The sequence below is a fragment of the Melanerpes formicivorus genome, unplaced genomic scaffold (genome assembly GCF_026170545.1).
Source record: "Melanerpes formicivorus ecotype bairdi unplaced genomic scaffold, bMelFor1.0.p_v2 SCAF_124, whole genome shotgun sequence".
NCBI lineage: Eukaryota > Metazoa > Chordata > Aves > Piciformes > Picidae > Melanerpes > Melanerpes formicivorus.
In genome coordinates this window covers 966,449-989,641 of record NW_027142476.1, presented here as the reverse complement: position 1 = coordinate 989,641, position 23,193 = coordinate 966,449, and the positions used below count along the sequence as shown (strand labels likewise).

General features: G+C 53.8%; 1 protein-coding gene across 1 annotated transcript in view; it reads right to left on the bottom strand.

Moving 5' to 3' along the window:
• The window catches only part of LAMA2 (laminin subunit alpha 2), a 252,291-nt gene that overhangs the window by 157,397 nt on the left and 71,701 nt on the right, over positions 1-23,193 (bottom strand). The window contains 7 exon segments of the mRNA XM_068167889.1: positions 814-865; positions 918-1,156; positions 2,952-3,140; positions 3,935-4,114; positions 6,469-6,612; positions 9,167-9,403; positions 19,968-20,104. Coding sequence (XP_068023990.1) covers positions 814-865; positions 918-1,156; positions 2,952-3,140; positions 3,935-4,114; positions 6,469-6,612; positions 9,167-9,403; positions 19,968-20,104 — 1,178 coding nt within the window.

Sequence of the window (23,193 nt, the reverse complement as noted above, 5' to 3'; positions counted from 1 at the left end):
GGATCTGGAGGTGCTGGAAGGTGTCCAGAGAAGGGCCAGGAGGGTGAGCAGAGGGCTGGAGCTGCTCTGCTGTGAGGTCAGACTGAGCCTTGGGGGTGCTGGGGGAGGAGAAGCTCAGCAGGAGCCAGCAGGGAGCACTGGCAGCCCAGAGAGCCAAGCAGAGCCTGGGCTGCAGCAAGAGAAGTGTGGCCAGCAGGGCCAGGGAGGGGATTCTGCCCCTCTGCTCCACTCTGCTGAGACCACAGCTGGAGCTCTGGGGCCAGTGCTGGAGCCTCTGTGCCAGGAAGGATCTGGAGGGGCTGGAAGGTGTCCAGAGAAGGGCCAGGAGGAGGAGCAGAGGGCTGGAGCTGCTCTGCTGTGAGGACAGACTGAGGGAGTTGGGGTTGTGCAGGATGGAGAGAAGGCTCCAGGGAGACCTAATTGTGGCCTTGCAGGATCTGCAGGGGGCTCCAAGAAAGCTGGGGAGGGACTTTTGAGGGTGTCAGGGAGGGATAGGACTGGGGGGGGATGGAGAAAACTAGAAATGGGTAAATTCAGATTGGCTGTTAGGAGGAAGTTGTTCCCCATGAGGGTGGTGAGACTTGTAGAAAGCAATGAGGTCTCCCCTCAGCCTCCCTCCAGGCTAAACAACCCCAGGTGCCTCATCTACTCCTCCCCAGCCCTGTTGTCCAGACCCTTACCAGCTTGGTTGCCCTTCTTTGGACCCTCTCCAGCACCTCAATGTCCTTCTTGTCAAGAGGGCCCAAAACTGAACCCAGTGTTTGAGGTGTGGCCTCAGCAGTGCCCAGCGCAGGAGCACAACCCCTGCCCTACTCCTTCTACTGGCAGCAAGTGGTTATAGATGATGTCATGAACAAAAATGCTGCTGGCAACAGCTGGGAGCTCTGTCAGGTTACCTGTGACTACTGCACACTTACCTGCTCTGCCTCATGATGTTGCCATGGGTGGCCTTGATGAGAATGTAATGGACATCATACAGCACATTGAGGAAGTCTTCCCGAGACACAGCTCTGCTGGGCCTTGAGTCGTCTCCAGAAGGCCTCCAGGTGACATCTGTCCTGGGCACTGTCCTGTTGACCCCTGGCTCATCCTGCTGGTACCCCCAGGGTGCAGCACCTCGGACTCTTGGGTCACCACCATAGTATTCCCACTCATGCTGAAAGACAGCCATGCACACCCAGATCATTCCCTGTAGTGAATGATCATTCACAGAGCCTGAACAGGATGCAGTAAAGTGTACATCAGTCACTGCTGGGTGTGGAAAAGGGAATGAAAGACAATTCCAAACAATCCCATGGGAGAGAGGTCTACCATAAGTAGTAGGCTGAGGGGAGACCTCATTGCTCTCTACAGCTCCCTGAAAGGAGGTTGATCATCTTGTATCAGATGATCATAGAATCACAGTATCAGTCAGGGTTGGAAGGGACCACAAGGATCATCCAGTTCCAACCCCCTGCCATGGGCAGGGACACCCCCACACTAGATCAGCCTGGCCACAGCCTCATCCAGCCTGCCCTTAAACACCCCCAGGGACAGGGCCCCAACCACCTCCCTGCACAACCCATTCCAGGGCTTCACCACTCTCCTGGGGAAGAACTTCCTCCTCCCCTCCAGCCTGAATCTCCCCACCTCCAGCTTCATTCCATTCCCCCCAGTCCTGTCACTCCCTGAGATCCTGAGCAGTCCCTCCCCAGCCTTCCTGTAGCCCCCTTCAGATCCTGGAAGGCCACAATGAGGTCACCTCAGAGCCTTCTCTTCTGACTGCACAACCCCAACTCCTTCAGTCTGTCCTCACAGCAGAGCAGCTCCAGCCCTCTGCTCCTCCTCCTGGCCCTTCTCTGGACACCTTCCAGCCCCTCCACATCACTCTTGCAATAGGGGCTCCAGAACTGGAGGCAGGACTCCAGGTGGGGTCTCCCCAGAGCTGAGCAGAGGGGGAGAATCACCTCCCTTGCCCTGCTGGCCACACTTCTCCTGCTGCAGCCCAGGCTCTGGTTGGCTTTCTGGGCTGCAAGTGCACACTGAGAGCTCCTGGTGAGCTTCTCCTCCCCCAGCACCCCCAAGGCTCTCTCCTCAGGGCTGCTTTCCAGCCACTCCCTGCCCAGCCTGCATTTGGGCCTGGGATTGCCTCCAGCCAGCTGCAGGACCCTGCCCTTGCTCTTGTTGAACCTCCTGAGGTTGGCTTGTGCCCACCTCTCCAGCCTGTCCAGCTCCCTCTGGATGGATCCCTTCCCTCCAGCCTGTCTGCTGCACCACACAGCTTGGTGTCATCAGCAACCCTGCTGAGGCTGCACTCAGTGCCACTGTCCCTGGCACCCACAAAGATGTTGAACAAGCTTGGTCCCAGGACTGATCCCTGAGGGACTCTGCTTGTCCCTGGCCTCCCCTGGGCCATGGAGCCATGGACAGCCACTCTTTGGGTGCAGCCATCAAGCCAGTTCCTTATCCATCTAGTGGTCACCCATCATACCCATGTGTCACCAGTTTGGAGACCAGGATCTTGTTCCCAAAACAATTCCTTCTTTTCTCCTTTCTTCTTCACTCTGGAGAGATCCTAACTTGCTTCTGCTAGACCCTGGCTGCATAGTGTTGGTATTAACTTCTCTGCTTTTCAGCCCTTTCTCCCTGTTGTACAGGGGGGTCTGGAGAGGCAGGGAAGGAGAAGCCAGTAGCTTCCCCTGCTCTTTGGCCAGGTGGGGTTCTTGTGCTGTTTGTTACTTGCAAATCCCTGTAACTATTGTAACTCCTGAACAGTTTGTCCATGTTCCTTGCATTGCTTTGTGGAGTGTAGTTCTGCCTGTAAACACAGCTCCCATTTGCTTCCAGCTGGCAAAGTTAATGCTGGGGGGGGGTGGGAGGCACAAATTTCAGCCCACCACGTTGACAACAAGAAGCAGATGCTTGAGTTCTGGGGAGGGAGGGAGGAAAGAATAAAGCAGCTGGTACATTACCTCTGTGATCTCTATCTCATGCCTTGTCAGCTGCCCAATGAGAGGGGCAGCCACATGCCGGACGATGACTCTGGTGTGGGTCGGGGGCCCCCCCCTCATGATGACCTGTGGGTAGTAGGTAGTGAAGCCTGTCTCTTCTCTTGCTTCAAAGTAGATGGCATACTTCAGTTTCCCTCCATAAGCAGCCAGCTAGCAAAGCAAAACAAAACAAGGGCAAAAAGAAAGCTCAGTTTCAGTTAGCTGAACATAAATGGTTGGCCAGGTGGAAGGGCTGGATGGAACCAGCCTAATCAATGTGTCCATGGGAGAGGGAACAGCAATGCAGCAGAGCAGCCAGGCTGGTGAAGGGTCTGGAACACCAAGCTGTGTGGTGCAGCAGACAGGCTGGAGGGAAGGGATCCATCCAGAAGGACCTGCACCACAGGCTGCAGAGCTGGGCCCAGGACAGCCTCAGGAGGGTCAACAAGACCAAGGGCAAGGTCCTGCAGCTGGGTCAGGACAATCCCAAGCACTGATACAGGCTGGGCAGGGACTGGCTGGAGAGCAGCCCTGCAGAAAAGGCCTTGGGGGTGCTGGAGGAGGAGAAGCTCAGCAGGAGCCAGCAGGGAGCACTTGCAGCCCAGAGAGCCAAGCAGAGCCTGGGCTGCAGCAAGAGAAGTGTGGCCAGCAGGGCCAGGGAGGGGATTCTGCCCCTCTGCTCCACTCTGCTGAGACCACAGCTGGAGCTCTGGGGCCAGTGCTGGAGCCTCTGTGCCAGGAAGGCTCTGGAGGTGCTGGAAGGTGTCCAGAGAAGGGCCAGGAGGAGGAGCAGAGGGCTGGAGCTGCTCTGCTGTGAGGACAGACTGAGGGAGTTGGGGTTGTGCAGGCTGGAGAGGAGAAGGCTCCCAGGAGACCTCATTGTGGCCTTGCAGTATCTTATAGGGGGCTCCAATAAAGCTGGGGAGGGACTTTTGAGGGTGTGAGGGAGTGACAGGACTGCTTACCTTGCGTCCCTCAAACTGCTCTGGCAGTCTCCAGTAGACAGGCTCCGAGCGCAGCTCCCTCATCACCTGCTCGATGTCTGCCACTATTTCGGGAGGCTGGAATGCAACCCCCGTGAGGGTGCTGCCCTGCAGCTTCTCATCCACCAGGGGCAGAACTGTTTGCTCAGGCTTCAAGGTCACCTGCACAGATGCAAAACAAACCAAGAAGACATTTGCCCTGGTTTGAGGCCAGGCAGATCCCCTCTCGCCCCATGAGAGGGCAAAAGGATACACTCATCAGACAATGGATTGCAGAGTGATGGGAAGGTGACATGGGAAAGCAGTTGTGTGTTGTACAGAAGCTCCAAAGCATAGTGGCAAATAATCCCAAAGCCTACAGAGTCCCTTCCAGCACACCCAAAGGTCCCCAACACTTCCCTTCTCCCCACCTGAGGCTCTACCCACCCCCCCCAGGGCTCTTTCTCCCCCCCACTGCTAGGCTGGTCTCAGGCTGGCCAGGGCTGAGCCTGCCCCAACCCCTTCTCCTCCTGGCATTAGGCCCAGACAGACCTGAGAGGCCTTGAGATCCTCCCCCAGCATTCCCCACTAGAGAGCATCTCCCATGGGAGCAGAGAGGGAAGGAAGAGGCAGAGAAGGACTTTGCAGAGGGGTTCAGAGGGTGCAGGATATTATGGGTATGAAATAGGCTGTTCCCTGTGCACACCTGACTGGGTTGGACACTCAGGACACCAGAGCTGTAACTCCTGTGGCAGGGACAGGAGGCAGCCAGCCTGAGCTGCCACAAAAATCAAGTCTGGTTTTCCCCAAGAAGTGTTTCAATCCTAACTCCTTTTAAAATATATATATATATATTTCTAGGTGATTTCATTTCACATCAGGAGCAGCTTTGTCACCAAACAGCCTGACTGCTCCAGCAGGGTATAAACAGAGATAATAGTGACCTCTCCTCAAGCCTTTTACACCTTGTTGTCATGTTAACTTGCACTGCTTGCAAGCGTTTCAGCAGGGGTCTCCTTCTCTGGAGACTTTCAAGACTTCAAAGAGCTAATGGGTGCAAACCTGAACATAAGAATCACAGGGTCACAGATGTCCGGGGTTGGAAGGGACCCAAAGAGATCATCCAGTCCAAACCCCCTGCCAGAGCAGGAGCAGAGAATCCAGCTCAGGTCACACAGGAACACATCCAGACAGGGCTGGAAAGGCTCCAGAGAAGGAGACTCCACAACCTCTCTGGGCAGCCTGCTCCAGGGCTCTGGGCCCCAGGCTGGATGATGCTCTGGCCAGCCTGCTGTAGTGTGAGGTGTCCCTGCCCATGGCAGGGGGGTTGGAACTGGATGATCCTTGTGTTCCCTTCCAACCCTGACTGATTCTATGATTCTATGAATTCTCTCAATCTTTCCTTAGAAGAGAGCTGCTCCAGGCTCCTAATCATCTTTGTGGCCCTTCCATCCCTCTGATGGATTCTACCCTCCCACTCTTGGACTTAAATAAAGCTTCAACAGAGCTTCAATAAAATGAAAGCAACAATGAGAAGAAACAGATCAACTGAACCATGGGAAATGTCTGCTGGACAACAAGCATCTGAGACCCTTGGACACACCTGGGTCAACTACATTTTGCCCTACACTGGACAGCCTTAAGACTCAGCTTGCTGGGTTGCTGGGCCAGCTCATTTCAGCTCCACTATTACTTAGAATGGTTGGACCAGCTGATCACAGTCTCACAGTCTCACAGTATCACCAAGGTTGGAAGAGACCTCAAAGATCATCCAGTCCAACCTGTCACCACAGACCTCATGACTAAACCATGGCACCAAGTGCCACATCCAATCCCCTCTTGAACACCTCCAGGGATGGGGACTCCACCACCTCCCCAGGCAGCACATCCCAATGGCTAACAACTCTCTCTGGGAAGAAATTTCTCCTCACCTCCAGACTAAACCTCCCCTGGCACACCTTCAGACTGTGTCCTCTTGTTCTGCTGCTGGCTGCCTGGGAGAAGAGACCAACCCCTTCCCGGCCACAACCACCCCTCAGGTAGTTGTAGAGAGCAAGAAGGTCTCCCCTGAGCCTCCTCCTCTCCAGGCTAAGCAACCCCAGCTCCCTCAGCCTCTCCTCACGGGGCTGTGCTCAAGGCCTCTCCCCAGCCTCCTTGCCCTTCTCTGGTCCTTGGGGTCCCTTCCAACTTGGCATTGTGTGAGTCTGGGAGGCTGTGTGTTGTGTAGCAGTGATTCTGTCACAAGGCAGTGGTCTGTGTAATTACCCCACAGGACCAGCTTGCTCTCTCCTGGTTGTTAATAGCTTCCCTTTAGCCCGAGGGCAGCTCTCCCCTCGCTGCTTTTCCTGTCTGCTAGACCCCGACTGTCTAACAGAACCTGCTGCTCTCTCCACTTCTAGAGGATACGGGGGGTGGGGGGGGAGGGAAATGATTGCTTAAATGCTTGGCATTTTCTAGCTGCCTCTCAGTGCCTGCCTAAAAGATGCCAGCAGGAACCAACATTACCACATTACATGGCTCAGCGGTCCCCCACTCACCCACGTGCGCACCAGCCCCCGCGCCTCGCTGCACCGCGTGGTCACGCCAAAGCAATAGCAACTGCTGCAGCCAAGGGGGTTGCTGGCAGTGAGGCCAAAGGTACCAGGCTTGCACCTGTCACAGTGGACACCTTCCACATTCACCTGGAAGAGAAAGAACAGTTCAAAAGAATTAGAGTAAGTTAAAATTCCTAATCCTTCCCTGCGCCAGGAAGGATCTGGAGGGGATGGAGCGTGTCCAGAGAAGGGCCACGAGGAGGAGCAGAGGGCTGGAGCTGCTCTGCTGTGAGGCCAGGCTGAGGGAGCTGGGGTTGTGCAGGCTGGAGAAGAGAAGGCTCCCAGGAGACCTCATTGTGGCCTTGCAGGATCTGCAGGGGGCTCCAAGAAAGCTGGGGAGGGACTTTTGAGGGTGTCAGGGAGGGATAGGACTGGGGGGGATGGAGCAGAACTAGAAATGGGGAGATTGAGATTGGCTGTGAGGAAGAAGTTGTTGCCCAGGAGGGTGGTGAGAGCCTGGCACAGGCTGCCCAGGGAGGTGGTGGAAGCCTCCTGCCTGGAGGTGTTTGCAGCCAGGCTGGCTGTGGCTGTGAGCAACCTGCTGTGGTGTGAGGTGTCCCTGCCCATGGCAGGGGAGTTGGAGCTGGCTGAGCCTTGAGCTCCCTTCCAGCCCTAACAATTCTGTGACTCTGATATGTAAAGGCAAGGTTAATTTTGACCTAATAGTGAGCAAAAGAAAAACCCCTCAGGAATGACAGCAGCAGTGTGCAGAAAGGAACAACAACCATCACAAGGAAACACCCAAGGAACTTTCCAGCTTCTCCTCTGGAGTGTATGCAAACACACACAATTAATGTAATTGAGGCATTTGCATCTGCATCCACTGAGACGCTCTGAGCGAGGCATGCTGGCTTCACACTGACAGTTGTAAGCACAGAAAAACGCCACTTTGGGCCTGACATGCTCAGTAGCTGATGGATAAGACACAAAAAGAAGGCCTTCTGAAGCTGCCAGGGTTAATCAAGCCTTTTGTTTAAGGGGAATTAGCTTTGCCAAGTCAGAACGTTGAAGGTGGAGCACTGAATGTTCTTGCTGTGAAATGGATTTTAATGGAAAGGCTGCAGTGAAGAAAGCTTTCCCCTCCTCCTTGATTGTTTTCCACATGATTGAGCCAGATTAACAAGGCTCAAATGTTTCATTGCTGTAATGGCAATGCTTTCATTCTCACTTTTCAATTAGGCCAAATAAAAAGCTACACCAGATAGGGCTTAGATACACAATCACTTATGCAGAGCCTTTCAAACCCATTTCACACTGAGACCAAGGCTGTTGAAAGGAAATCACCCATCTGAGAGCCCTGCTTGGCTTTTCCTGCTCCCCTCCTCCCCTTTTTTTCTCTTCGGGGTAATGTGATTTAGCCAATCTAAACCACAGATCCAACTTCCCAAAGCTTACACAGGAAACCAACACTCTCCCGAAGGATTTGGCACTTTCAACCCTCATTTCCACGTGTAATACACATTCTTTAGCTTAGGTTATCATAGAATGGCTCAGGTTGGAAGGGATGTTAGAGATCAGCTGCTCCTGGTCCAGAGGTGGAAAGTTTGTGAGCAGATTTCCTTCTTTGCAGGTATGAGCAGTGGGCATCCTCCTACTGGAAGAACTCCACTAGATATCTGAGGAGAATTGTTTTGTCCCTTGACTCTTGAGTGGGTCCAGAGGGGTCCAAAAAGATGATCAGAGGGCTGGGGCCACAAAGATGATCAGAGGGCTGGGACCACAAAGATGATCAGAAGGCTGGGGCCACAAAGCTGATCAGAGGGCTGGGACCACAAAGCTGATCAGAGGGCTGGGACCACAAAGATGATCAGAGGGCTGGGACCACAAAGCTGATCAGAGGGCTGGGACCACAAAGATGATCAGAGGGCTGGGGCCACAAAGATGATCAGAGGACTGGGGCCACAAAGCTGATCAGAGGGCTGGAGCACCTCTCCTCTGAAGACAGGTGGAGGGAGCTGGGGCTGTTCAGCCTGGGGAAGAGAAGGCTCCAGGGAGACCTTAGAGCAGCCTTCCAGTGTTTGAAAGTGGCTAAAGAAGAGCTGGAGAGGGACTTCTTAGAAAGACATGGAGTTACAGGTCATGGGGGTGGGTAATGGCTTCAAATTGGAAGAAGCTGGACTTAGGTGAGACATTAGGAAGGAATTCTTCCCTGTGAGGGTGGTGAGGCACTGGAATGGGTTGTGTAGGGAAGCTGTGGATGGCCTCTCCCTGGAGGTGTTCAAGACACGGTTGGATGGGGGCTTGAGCAATCTGGATGAGTGGAAAGAGCCTCTGGCCATGGCAGGGGTGGATGGTACAAGATGATCTTTAAGGTCCCTTCCAACCCAAACCATTTTATGATTCTATGAAACCTCCCCCCTACAGGCAGGGACTAGACTCAGCTGCTCAAGGCCGTATCCAACCTGGCCTTGAATGCTCCCAGGGAGGAAGTATCCCCAAGCTCCCTTCCAGCAGCCACCATTCTAGGATTCTGCAAAGTGTCAGCATGTGAAATGCTGAGAAACACTCAAGTGTTGCACTGCTCCCACAGCAGTTAGCAAAGGCACTGTGAAACCCAGCAGGATCTGCCTGCAGGGACTGTTGGAACAGGCAAGCACAAATTAAACTTCCCAGCAGCCGTGTGCAGCCTTCACTCTCCTACCTTGCAGCTGCACTGGCCACTGGGATCCTTGCAGGAGCACTTCCCCGTCGCTGCATCGCAGCTCTGAGGGTCAGTGCCTGCCAGGAGACACTGACAGGCAACACAGTGTGGGTAATTCCAGTAGCCAGGCCTGCACTCCGTGCACTTATCCCCGGAGAACTCAGCGCGGCAGAAGCAACAACCGGATTTGGAGTCACACTGAGGGCTCAGGGCTCCAACGAGGCTGCAGTCACAGGGCTGGAAATGAGAGAGACAAGGAGAAAATGACAACTGTGCTTCTGAAACAATCAACCAACAACCACCACCACCACACCAAAACAACAGCAAAACCCCCAACAAACAACACAACCACCAAAACCCTGAAGAAAAGGCCTTGGGGCTGCTGGGGGAGGAGAAGCTCAGCAGGAGCCAGCAGGGAGCACTTGCAGCCCAGAGAGCCAAGCAGAGCCTGGGCTGCAGCAAGAGAAGTGTGGCCAGCAGGGCCAGGGAGGGGATTCTGCCCCTCTGCTCCACTCTGCTGAGACCACAGCTGCAGCTCTGGGGCCAGTGCTGGAGCCTCTGTGCCAGGAAGGCTCTGGAGGGGCTGGAAGGTGTCCAGGGAAGGGCCAGGAGGAGGAGCAGAGGGCTGGAGCTGCTCTGCTGTGAGGACAGACTGAGGGAGTTGGGGTTGTGCAGGCTGGAGAGGAGAAGGCTCCCAGGAGACCTCATTGTGGCCTAGCAGGATCTGCAGGGGGCTCCAAGCAAGCTGGGGAGGGACATTTGAGGGTGTCAGGGAGGGATAGGACTGGGGGGGGTGGAGCACAACTAGAAATGGGGAGACTGAGATTGGCTGTGAGGAAGAAGTTGTTCCCCAGGAGGGTGGTGAGAGCCTGGCACAGGCTGCCCAGGGAGGTGGTGGAAGCCTCCTGCCTGGAGGTGTTTGCAGCCAGGCTGGAGGTGGCTATGAGCAACCTGCTGTGGTGTGAGGTGTCCCTGCCCATGGCAGGGGGTTGGGACTGGCTGAGCCTTGAGCTCCCTTCCAGCCCTGACAATTCTATGACTCAAAACACCACCACAAAGAAAAAGCAACTTTCATGTATCAATAAAGCAATTGCAGCAGGGAGTCTGCACTGCCTGAAGGGAATGTATCTGAATTAGCAGGCTAGGCATTTATCTTCACTCAACAAGGGTCAAGCAATTACACTAAAATACATTTACAACACCATTTTCTTCTTGAACAGATATTACTTATCACTGAGAACTTAGGCAGTGAAATCAAATCAGCCCAAAAGGGTCAGGGTCATGAGGATACTTTGCAGACAAAATTAACTGAAAACCTCTAAGTAACTGTCTAAAAAGGCCTTTCTGTGTAAATCCTCTGCAAGACATGTTCAGACCACAGAATCACAGAATGTTAGGGGCTGGAAGGCACCTCCAAAGCTCATCCAGTCCAACCCCCTGCCAGAGAAGGATCACCTACACCAGATCATAGAATAGAATAGAATAGAATAGAATAGAATAGAATAGAATAGAATAGAATAGAATAGAATAGAATTCCAGTAGGATAGAATAGAATTGAATTAACCAGGTTAGAAGAGACCTTCAAGACCATCATGTCCAACCCATCAACCAATCCAACACCACCTAAACAACTAACCCATGGCACCAAGCACCCTACCAAGTCTCCTCCTGAACACCTCCAGTGATGGGGACTCCACCACCTCCCCAGGCAGCACATTCCAATGGGCAATCACTCTCTCTGTGTAGAACTTCCTCCTAACCTCCAGCCTAAGCCTCCCCTGGTGCAGCTCGAGGCTGTGTCCTCTTGTTCTGGTGCTGGGTGCCTAGGAGAAGAGACCAACCCCCACCTGGCTACAACCTCCCTGCAGGGAGTTGGAGAGAGCAAGAAGGTCTCCCCTGAGCCTCCTCTTCTCCAGGCTAAGCAACCCCAGCTCCCTCAGCCTCTCCTCTCAGGGCTGTGCTCCAGACCCCTCCCCAGCTTTGTTGCCCTTCTCTGGACACCTTCCAGCAGCTCAACCTCCTTCCTAAACTGAGGAACCCAGAACTGGACACAGGACTCAAGGTGTGGCCTAACCAGTGCAGTGTACAGGGGCAGAATGACCTCCCTGCTCCTGCTGGCCACACTCTTCCTGATGCAGGCCAGGATGCCATTGGCCCTCTTGGCTGCCTGGGCACATTGCAGGCTCATGTTCAGCCTACCATCGACCAGCACCCCCAGGTCCCTCTCTGCCTGGCTGCTCTCAGCCACTCTGACCCCAGCCTGTAGCACTGCCTGGGGTTGTTGTGGCCAATGTGCAGCACCTGGCACTTGGATGTGTTCAATCTCCTGCCCTTGGCCTCTGCCCATCTGTCCAGCCTGGCAAGGTCCCTCTGCAGAGCCTCTCTACCCTCCAGCAGATCAACTCCTGCCCCCAGCTTGCTGTCATCTGCAAATTTACTGCTGATGGACTCAATGCCCTCCTCCACATAATCAATAAAGATGTTAAAGGGCACAGCGCCCAGTACTGCTCCCTGGGGCACACCACTGGTGCCTGGCTGCCAGCTGGCTGTGGCACCATTCACCACCACTCTCTGGGCTCAGCCTCCAGCCAGTTCCTGACCCATCGCAGTGTGCTCCCATCCAAGCCAGGGGCTGACAGCTTGGCCAGGAGTTTGCTGTGGGGGACAGTGTCAAAAGCCTTGCTGAGGTCCAGGCAGACTCCATCCACAGCCTGCCCCACATCCACCAGGCAGTCACCTGATCATAGAAGGAGCTCAGGTTGGTCAGGCAGGACCTGCCCTTCCTAAATCCTTCCTGGCTGGCTGGGCCTTCTATGAGCAGGTGACAAAATTAATAGCTGAGGGGAGAGCAGCTGATGTGGTTTACCTGGACCTGAGCAAAGCCTTCAACACTGTCCCACACCACATCCTGGGCTCCAGGCTGGTGACACATGGGTGTGATGGGTGACCACTGGATGGATAAGGAACTGGCTTGATGGCTGCACCCAAAGAGTGGCTGTCAATGGCTCCATGGCCCAGGGGAGTCCAGGGACAAGCAGAGTCCCTCAGGGAGCAGTCCTGGGACCAGGCTTGTTCAACATCTCTGTGGGTGCCATGGACAGTGGCACTGAGTGCACCCTCAGCAGTGTTGCTGATGACACCAAGCTGTGTGGTGCAGCAGACAGCTGGAGGGAAGGGATCCATCCAGAGGGAGCTGGACAGGCTGGAGAGGTGGGCACAAGCCAACCTCAGGAGGTTCAACAAGAGCAAGGGCAGGGTCCTGCAGCTGGGTGGAGGCAATGCCAGGCACAAATGCAGGCTGGGCAGGGACTGGCTGGAAAGCAGCCCTGAGGAGAGAGCCTTGGGGGTGCTGGGGGAGGAGAAGCTCACCAGGAGCTCTCAGTGTGCACTTGCAGCCCAGAAAGCCAATCAGCTCCTGGGCTGCAGCAGGAGAAGTGTGGCCAGCAGGGCAAGGGAGGTGATTCTCCCCCTCTGCTCAGCTCTGGGGAGACCCCACCTGGAGTACTGTGTCCAGTTCTGGAGCCCCTATTGCAAGAGGGATATGGACATGCTGGAATGTGTCCAGAGCAGGGCCACAAGGATGATCAGAGGGCTGCAGCACCTCTCCTATGAGGACAGACTGAAGGAGTTGGGGTTGTTCAGTCTCCAGAAGAGAAGGCTCCGAGGTGACCTCATTGTGGCCTTCCAGGATCTGAAGGGGGCTACAAGAAGGCTGGGGAAGGACTTCTCACAATCTCAGGTAGTCATAGGACTAGGGGGAATGGAATGAAGCTGGAGGTGGGGAGATTCAGGCTAGATGTGAGGAGGAAGTTCTTCCCCATGAGAGTGGTGAAGCCCTGGAATGGGTTGTCCAGGGAGGTGGTCGAGGCCCTGTCTCTGGAGGTGTTTAAGGCCAGGCTGGATGAGGCTCTGGCCAGGCTGATCTAGTGTGGGGTGTCCCTGCCCATGGCAGGGGGGTTGGAACTAGATGATCCTTGTGGTCCCTTCCAACCCTGAATGAAACTATGAAACTATGAAAGTATGATCCCTACACCAGATCACCTACACCAGATGTGTTCCTACCCAGGAACATATCCAGGCAGGTATTGAGTATCTCCAGAGAGGAAGACTCCACATCCCCCTGGGCAGCCTGCTCCAGGGCTCTGTCACCCTCACAGAACCTTCCTATGTACCACTTTGCTACAGCTGGCACTGCTCAGGGGCAGTGGTGCCAGTGGAATCTAGTTCCAGGTTAATTACTCATCCATCAGACCACTCTTAGCTGGCACTAATGCAGACTGCAAGGGACAGAGATTTAGTCATGTGGTGCACTGGGGAGTAAACTGGCTCACAGAATGAGACTCCAATGGGCAGGCAAGGACAGAAATAGGTGAATTTCCAGGGGGTCTACATATTGGCTGCAGAAGTCAGCCTCAGGGAAAGCAGCAGGCTTCCAAAGAACAGCAGAATCCCTCAGCGCTATTACTGTGACTGGATTGCAGATTTATCACAGGACATTTGCTGTGACCACTGATGTGACCAGAATCTCAGATAGAGAAGTTCAGCTTGTAGAAGCAAACTCAGTCTCAGCAGCACAGGTTACCATAGGACAGAAGTGAGGGCTCCAGGGAGACCTTAGAGCAGCCTTGCAGTATTTGAAGGTGGCTCCAGGAGAGTTGGGGAGGGACATTTGACAAGGGCTGGGAGTGACAGGATGAGGGACAATGGCTTTGAGCTGGAAGAGGGGAGATTGAGAGGGGAGATGGGGAAGAAATTCTCAGCAGTGAGGGTGGTGAGACTCTGGCACAGGTTGCCCAGGGAGGCTGTGGCTGCCTCCTGCCTGGAGGTGTTCAAGGCCAGGCTGGATGAGGCCTTGAGCAACTTGGTGGGAGGTGTCCCTGCCCATGGCAGGGGAGTTGGAAGCAGATGAGGTCCCTCCCAACTCAAACCATGATAGACAGAGACTTGCCAAAACTGAGGACACAAAGCTGCGAAAGAGAATAGGAAGATGTGGATTCCATTTCTGAGCACAACTGTTCATTACATCAATACTTCACAGAATCACAGTCTCACAGTATCACTAAGGTTGGAAGAGACCTCAAAGATCACCAAGTCCAACCTGTCACCACAGACCGCATGACTAAACCATGGCACCAAGTGCCACATCCAATCCTCTCTTGAACACCTCCAGGGATGGAGACTCCACCACCTCCCTGGGCAGCACATTCCAATGGCTAACAACTCTCTCTGGGAAGAACTTTCTCCTCACCTCCAGCCTAAACTTCCCCTGGCACAGCTTGAGACTGTGTCCTCTTGTTCTGCTGCTGGCTGCCTGGGAGAAGAGACCAACCCCCACCTGGCTACAACCTCCCTTCAGGGAGTTGGAGAGAGCAAGAAGGTCTCCCCTGAGCCTCCTCTTCTCCAGGCTAAGCAACCCCAGCTCCCTCAGCCTCTCCTCACAGGGCTGTGCTCCAGACCCCTCCCCAGCCTCCTTGCCCTTCTCTGGACACCTTCAAGTCTCTCAATGTCCTTCTTGACCTGAGGAGCCCAGAACTGGACACAGGACTCAAGGTGTGGCCTAAGCAGTGCTGAGCACAGGGCACAAGGACTTCCCTGCTCCTGCTGGCCACACTCTTCCTGATGCAGGCCAGGATGCCCTTGGCCTTCTTGGCCACCTGGGCACACTGCTGGCTCATGTTTATGCAGCTGTCAATCAGCACCCCCAGGTCCCTTTCTGTTTTCCAGCACCTTTCTTCTGATCTGGAAAGTCCATCTAGAGCAAAAGTCATTATAGAAGGGAAACATTCAGATTCAATCTTTCCTGACCACCAGAGAAATTACTTCACTGTTAGACTTCAATGGTAGACTCCTAGATTGCTACTAGAATAAACCTTTATTAGAATAAACCAAACCAGGTTGGAAGAGGCCTTCAAGATCATCATGTCCAACCCATCAACCAATCCAACCCACCCAAACAGCTAACCCATGGCACCAAGCACCACATCAAGTCTCCTCCTGAACACCTTCAATGACGGCGACTCCACCACCTCCCTGGGCAGCACATTCCAATGGGCAATCACTCTCTCTGTGTAGAACTTCTTCCTAACATCCAACCTGAACCTCCCCTGGTGCAGCCTGAGACTGTGTCCTCTTGTTCTGGTACTGGGTGCCTGGGAGAAGAGACCATCATCCGCCTGTCTACAACCTCCCTTCAGGTAGTTGTAGAGAGTGATAAGGTCACCCCTGAGTCTCCTCTTCTCCAGGCTAAGCAGCCCCAGCTCCTCAGCCTCTCCTCACAGGGCTGTGCTCCAAACCCCTCACCAACTTTGTTGCCCTTCTCTGGATACCTTCCAGCATCTCAACCTCCTTCCTAAACTGAGGAGCCCAGAACTGGACACAGGACTCAAGGTGTGGCCTAACCAGTGCAGTATACAGGGGCAGAATGACCTCCCTGCTCCTGCTGGCCACACTCTTCCTGATGCAGGCCAGGATGCCATTGGCCTTCTTGGCTGCCTGGGCACACTGCAGGCTCATGTTCAGCCTACCATCGACCAGTACCCCCAGGTCCCTCTCTGCCTGGCTGCTCTCAGCCACTCTGACCCCAGGCTGTAGCTCTGCATGGGGTTGTTGTGGCCAATGTGCAGCACCTGGCACTTGGATGTGTTCAATCTCCTGCCCTTGGCCTCTGCCCATCTGTCCAGCCTGTCCAGGTCCCTCTGCAGAGCCTCTCTACCCTCCAGCAGATCAACTCCTGCCCCTAGCTTGGTGTCATGTGCAAATTTACTGCTGATGGACTCAATCCCCTCATCCAGATCATCAACAAAGATGTTAAAGAGCACAGGGCCCAGCACTGATCCTTGGGGCACACCACTAGTGACTGGCTGCCCTCTGACAGGAAGGATCTTATTCTACAGGATACATTTGAACAGGTGGGGCCAAACCTTCAATAGTGGTTTAGTTTTGGTCCCCTCACTACAGGAAAGGCCTTGATAAAAGCCATGTCTAGAAAAAAGCAACAAAAGTGGTGAAGGGTCTGGAGTGGGTCCAGTGAGCAGCAGCTGAGGGAACTGGGGGTGTTTAGTCTGGAGAACACAAGGCTGAGGGAAGACCTCACTGCTCTCTACAACTCCCTGAAGGGAGGCTGGAGTGAGGTGGGGTTTGGCCTCTTCTCCTTGGTGTCAGAAGGAGAGGAAATGGCCTGAAACTGTGCCAGGGGAGGTTTAAGTTGGATATTAAGAATAATTTCTTTGCTGCAAGAGTGGTCAGTGATTGGCACAGGCTGCCCAGGGAGCTGGTGGAGTCCCCATCCCTGGAGTTGTTCAAGAAACCTGTGGCCATGGCACTTGGGGATATGGTTTGATGGCCATGGTGGTGTTGGGTTGATGGTTGGACTGGATGAGCTTAGAGGTCTTTACCAACCAAACCAATTCTCTACAATAAATCTGTAACTTGGAAAGGAAGCTGCTCACCATACCCTGAAATAGCTTGGTGTGCCACATCAAACCCTTGGTGTGCAAGATCAAACCCTAAATTCCCATCAGACTCTCTGGTTTTTGAGCCATCAGCTTGAGGCACTGCTCCCTGTGCCCCTGAGCTCTGACAGCCCTGGAAAGCTCCTGCAAAGAGTGCCAGGCAGGAGGTTCACATCTCACTTTGCAGGAATTAGCTGCTGCAGACTGAAAGAGCTGTGGGCTGATAGATCATTATTAATTTAGGTGGTGCCATGGAGCTGTCAGCCTAATGTGCTCACATAAGAGACAACCAGAGAGCACACTCCAGATTTCAAACAGGGGTCTTCAACCTCATTAAGCTGGTTTCAGAAGCCAAGAGTCTGTATCACAGGAGCACAGCAGAGGTTTCACAGGAGGAGTTTTCCATGCACACAAGAAAAGAAGAGAGAGAGAAATCATTCTCAGTAATTAGTTTGCAGCCTGAGCTACATGACAAAACAGCCTCTTTAAGAAGGAGCATTAGTGGTGTATGACCATGTTCAGACAAGACTCAGAGTTCTGGAGTAATTGCAGCACTCCTGTGAATCCCTCACCACCAACAAGAGCAGCAGAGAGCAGAAGGCATTTGAACTGCTAAAGATATTCCCTGTCACCAGTCTCCCATCTTAACTGAATGCTGCTCCCCTGAACTGAAGGGGGGGACATTCCCAGCAGCCCTCCTGGGCTCTGCCATGCTGTTGTTGTTTCTCTATTCCTTTTCCTTTCTTCCCTGCAGGTTATTTTTCTGCTAACTCTGTGTCAAAGGCTGGAATAAGGATTTAAAGGCTGATGAGGAGGTTTGTTCCTCCTTTAAGAACGTGGGAAGCAAGTACATTTGCACCTAAAGGTGGCTGTTGCCTTCTCTCCTTCCTGTCTTTTATGCACAAGTTGAAGCTCTCCTCAAGTCAGCTTCAAGTACTAATCCCCAGTGGTATCACAGCCAGGGCCAAAGGAAATTTGCTCTGCAAAGGCACTGTCAGTTTCCTCTAGTCCTACAGCTATGTACTGCTGTGTGCTCCCCAGGGCTCAGGCCCACGGCCACTCCTGGTTACTGTCTTTATCACAATGATCTGCTTGGGGGAATTGAGGCACCCTCAGTAAGCAGATGACACTAAATTGGGTGGAAGAGTTGATCTGCTTGAGGGCAGGGAGGCTTGATGGCTGCACCCAAAGAGTGGCTGTCAATGGCTCCATGGCCCAGAGGAAGCCAGGGACAAGCAGAGTCCCTCAGGGATCAGCCCTGGCACCAGGCTTGTTCAACATCTTTGTGGGTGCCATGGACAGTGGCACTGAGTGCACCCTCAGCAGGGTTGCTGATGACACCAAGCTGTGTGGTGCAGCAGGCACGCTGGAGGGAAGGGATCCATCCAGAGGGAGCTGGACAGGCTGGAGAGGTGGGCACAAGCCAACCTCAGGAGGTTCAACAAGAGCAAGGGCAGGGTCCTGCAGCTGGGTGGAGGCAATCCCAGGCCCAAATGCAGGCTGGGCAGGGACTGGCTGGAAAGCAGCCCTGAGGAGAGAGCCTTGGGGGTGCTGGGGGAGGAGAAGCTCACCAGGAGCTCTCAGTGTGCACTTGCAGCCCAGAAAGCCAATCAGCTCCTGGGCTGCAGCAGGAGAAGTGTGGCCAGCAGGGCAAGGGAGGTGATTCTCCCCCTCTGCTCAGCTCTGGGGAGACCCCACCTGGAGTACTGCCTCCAGTTCTGGAGCCCCTATTGCAAGAGGGATCTGGAGGTGCTGGAAGGTGTCCAGAGAAGGGCCAGGAGGATGAGCAGAGGGCTGGAGCTGCTCTGCTGTGAGGACAGACTGAAGGAGTTGGGGCTGTTCAGTCTGGAGAAGAGAAGGCTCTGAGGTGACCTCATTGTGGCCTTCCAGGATCTGCAGGGGGCTCCAGGAAGGCTGGGGAGGGACTGCTCAGGATCTCAGGGAGTGATAGGACTAGGGGGAATGGAATGAAGCTGGAGGTGGGGAGATTCAGGCTGGAGGTGAGGGGGAAGTTCTTCCCCATGAGAGTGGTGAAGCCCTGGAATGGGTTGTGCAGGGAGGTGGTTGGGGCCCTGTCCCTGGAGGTGTTTAAGGCCAGGCTGGATGAGGCTCTGGGCAGCCTGATCTAGTGTGGGGTGTCCCTGCCCATGGCAGGGGGGTTGGAACTGGATGATCCTTGTGGTCCCTTCCAACCCTGACTGATACTATGATACTGTGATACTAGGGAGGCTCTGCAAAAGGACCTGGCCAGGTGGGATCCATGGGGTCAGTTGTATGAGGTTCAACAAGGACAAGTGCTGGGTCCTGCACTAGGGTTACAACAACCCCATGAAGGCTCCAGGCTCGAGGCACAGTGGCTGGAAACTGCTCAGCAGAAAAGGTCCTGGGGGTGCTGGGTGACAGCAGCTGAACATGAGCCAGGGTGTGCCCAGGTGGCCACAAAGGCTACCAGCATTCTCTTCTGGCAATGGTGTGGCCAGCAGGGAAGTGATTGTGGCACATTGCTCAGCACTGGTGAGGCCACACCTTGAGTCTGGGGCCCTCACCTACAGAAAAGACATTGAAGACATTGAGGAGATGAAGCATGTCAAAGAAGGGCAACAAAGCTGGGGAAGGTCTGGAGAACAGGGCTGGGGAGGAGCAGCTGAGGGAGCTGGGGGTGTTTGATGTGGAGAAGAGGAGGCTGAGGGGAGACCTCATTGCTCTCTGCAGCTCCCTGAAGGGAGGTTGCAGTGAGGTGGGGGTTGGGCTCTTTTTCCTAGTATCAGGTGATAGAATGAGAGGAAATGGCCTGAAACTGTGCCAGGGGAGGGTTAGGTTGGGTGTTAAGAATCATTGAATTGCTGCAAGAGTAGTCAGGGATTGGCAGAGGCTGCCCAGGGAGGTGGTGGAGTCCCCATCCCTGGAGGTGTTCAAGAAACCTGTGGCCATGGCACTTGGGGACAGGGTTTAGTGGTCATGGTGGTGTTGGCACATGTTTTAGTGGTCATAGTGGTGTTGGGTTGATGTTTGGACTGGATGATCTTAGAGCTCTTTTCCAACTGAGACAATTCTATGTCCTCTGACTGTACAGTGCTGTGGTGTTCTCCTCAGGCACACTACACACAGCTACAGCAGAAAAAGCAGACTCCAGGGGGATGCTGATTCAGCGTGGCAGCAGTGTGAGCAGGGTGTGGGGTGTTCCAGGCTGCCCACCTGAGGCAGCAGATCTGTGGTGTTCAGCAAACAGACCACCAATGTGGGCACCACAGCCACGATTTGCGAGCCTCCAGCTGTGTTCTAGCTGCCAACTTCAGCACTTACCCCCACAGGAAAGAGGTAAACCAGAGAGAAAAGAGAGATGCACTCACCTTGCAGCCACTGACAATGTCGTGGCCCCAGTGGTTTGGTGCACATCTGTCACACATCTCTCCAACAGTGTTGGGGGGGCAGATGCAGCGGCCACTGAGGGGATCGCAGTTATCACCGAAGCGTGAGCAGTCACAGGCTTCATGGGAGAGAGGGGAAAACAAAGCAGAGGGAGAGTTACCCCTTTGTGTGACCCCTGGAGAGCAGACCCTAAGCAGGTTAAGATCTTTCCTCCAAAGCCCTCTCACTGTAAGGTTGACTCTGAGCTATCTCCAGGCACAGTGGGGAAGCAAAGGCAGAGCAAACCCAGAGAAACCCCAGCCTGGAGCAATGCAGCAGAGGTCAACTGAGGCTGAAGTGACTGCAAGGAGGACAGAATGGGAGAAATCAAGGCATGGACTGTTGTGGTGGGTTGAAGTTTCCCATCAACACTGACCCAGTATGACCAACTCAGATGGAAGCAAATGAAAGCTGTATTTACAAGCAGAGTAGAGTAGAGTAGAGTAGAGTAGAATAGAATAGAATAGAATAGAATAGAATAGAATAGAATAGAATAGAATAGAATAGAATAGAATAGAATAGACCAGGTTGGGTGAGACCTTCGAGATCATCAAGTCCAACCTATCACCCAGCACCATCTAATCAACTAAACCATGGCTCCAAGGGCCTCATCCAGGCTCTTCCTAAACACCTCCAGGGATTGGGACTCCACCACCTCCCTGGGCAGCACATTCCCGTGGCCAATCTCTCTTGCTGGGAAGAATTTCTTCCTAACCTCCAGCCTAAACCTCCCCTGGCACAGCTTGAGACTGTGTCCTCTTGTTCTGCTGCTGGCTGCCTGGGAGAAGAGACCAACCCCCACCTGGCTACAACCTCCCTGCAGGGAGTTGCAGGCAGCAATGAGGTCTCCCCTGAGCCTCCTCTTCTCCAGGCTAAGCAACCCCAGCTCCCTCAGCCTCTCCTCACAGGGCTGTGCTCCAAGCACCTCCCCAGCCTCCTTGCCCTTCTCTGGACACCTTCTCAACAGCTTTCCTAAACTGAGGAGCCCAGAACTGGACACAGGACTCAAGGTGTGGCCTAAGCAGTGCTGAGCACAGGGCACAAGGACTTCCCTGCTCCTGCTGGCCACACTCTTCCTGATGCAGGCCAGGATGCCCTTGGCCTTCTTGGCTGCCTGGGCACACTGCAGGCTCATGTTCAGCCTACTATCAACCTTCTCCAGGCTGCCTCCACCATGCCCAGGAACAAAGTATTTGGAATGCTGCATACAATTTTTTGACACACTGTGGCTTGAGGATGTTGCAGGATTCAGTCCTTGGGAGACTGAGGCTTTGGGATGTGACAGCTCTTATGTCTGGAGAGGTGGCCTAGGTGAACCTCATGAAGTTCAACAAGAGCAAGTGCAGGGTTCTGCACCTGGGCTGGGACATTCCTTGCTATCAATACAGACTGGGGGAGGAGGGGATAGAAAGCAGCCCTGAGGAAAAGGCCTTGGGGGTGCTGGTGGATGAGAAGCTGGCCAGGAGCAGGCAGGGTGAGACTGCAGCACAGAAGGCAAATCACAGCCTGGGTGCATCCAGAGCAGCATTGCCAGCAGAGCCAGACAGGGGATTCTGACACTTTGCTCTGCTCTGCTGAGACCTCCCCTGCAGTGCTGTGAGCAGGGCTGGAGCCCTCAGCACAGGAAGGACCTGGAGCTGATGGAGAGGGTCCAGAGGAGGCCATGAGAATGCTCAAGGGGTTGGAGCAGCTCTGCTGTGAGGCCAGGCTGAGGGAGCTGGGGGTGTTCAGCCTGGAGAAGAGAAGGCTCCAGGGAGACCTAAGAGCAGCCTGCCAGGACCTGAAGGGGGCTACAGGAAGGCTGCAGAGAGACTGTTTGCAAAGGCCTGCAGTGACAGGACACGGGGCAATGGCTTCAAACCAGAGAAGGGCTGATTTAGATTGGATGTGAGGAACAAGTTCTGCACCATGAGGGTGGTGGAACCCTGGAACAGGTTGCCCAGGGAGAGAGTTGAGGCTCAAGGTGAGAGTTGAGACTCAAGGTGAGGCTGGATAGAGCTCTGGGCAGCCTGATCTAGTTGGGGATGTCCCTGCTGAGTTGGGGATGTCCCTGCTGAGTGCAGGGGGGTTGGACTGGATGAGCTTTGGAGCTCCCTTCTGGCCTGGACCATTCCATGACTCTGTGATTCTGTGTAGACTTCCAATTCTTAGCTCCAATTGGTTCCAGAGGCACAAAGAGTGGCAGAGCAACATTTCTACCTCCTATCATTACTGAAAAGAATCAGGGAACAACACAACACATCTGTGGCAAGCAGCAGAGAAACAGAAACCACTTTTGTGTCTTGGCTGGTAGAATGTCAGCTCTAACTGATGAGGCTGCAGGGCTTTTTCTCTATCTGTTTTTTTTTTAAGGTTTTATGGCTTTTTTTATTGCAGAAGGGGAAAAAACCAAATCCAATTAGATTCCTGTTGGATAAATGCTACATAAAAGAGGGCCAAGATTTTATTCCATGCTTAACTGGCACTGTGGAATTCATTTCTGAGCACTTTCTCCCTAGCAGGATTTGATATACCTGGAGCCTTTCACAGTAGAGGCATGCTTTTATACTGTTAAATATTGGTGTAAGAGACTAATCATGATAATAAACTACATTTCCCCCCCCCCATCCCTGTATGTGCTAAAGGCTTTATGACTGCATTTGCATTTGTTTTCCACTCTCTCTCATTTGTCAGCCTGTGAACTAATTTTCCCTGTCTCAAGGTGCCAATGTGTTTGCACTTTTTGAGGTGGCACTCTCTGAGCTCTTCCTTCCCATGGCAGACAACACTATAGAATGAGGCTCTACAATCCAGCCTGGCTCAAGGTATAGAATCATAGAATCATAGATTCAATAAAGTTGGAAAAGACCTCAAAGATCACCAAGTCCAACCTGTCACCCAACACCTCATGACTACTAAACCATGGCACCAAGTGCCACATCCAATCCCCTCTGGAACACCTCCAGGGATGGGGACTCCACCACCTCCCTGGGCAGCACATTCCAGTGGCTAACAACTCTCTCTGTGAAGAACTTTCTCCTCACCTCAAGCCTAACCTTCCCCTGGCACAGTTGGAGACATAAAGCATCTTCCCCTGTACAGGGGGTCTGCAAGGCTGTGAATCCTTTGGTGTGGGGTATCAGAAACCACCTTCAGGGTTTCTTTTGACAGCATCCTACAACCCAGCAG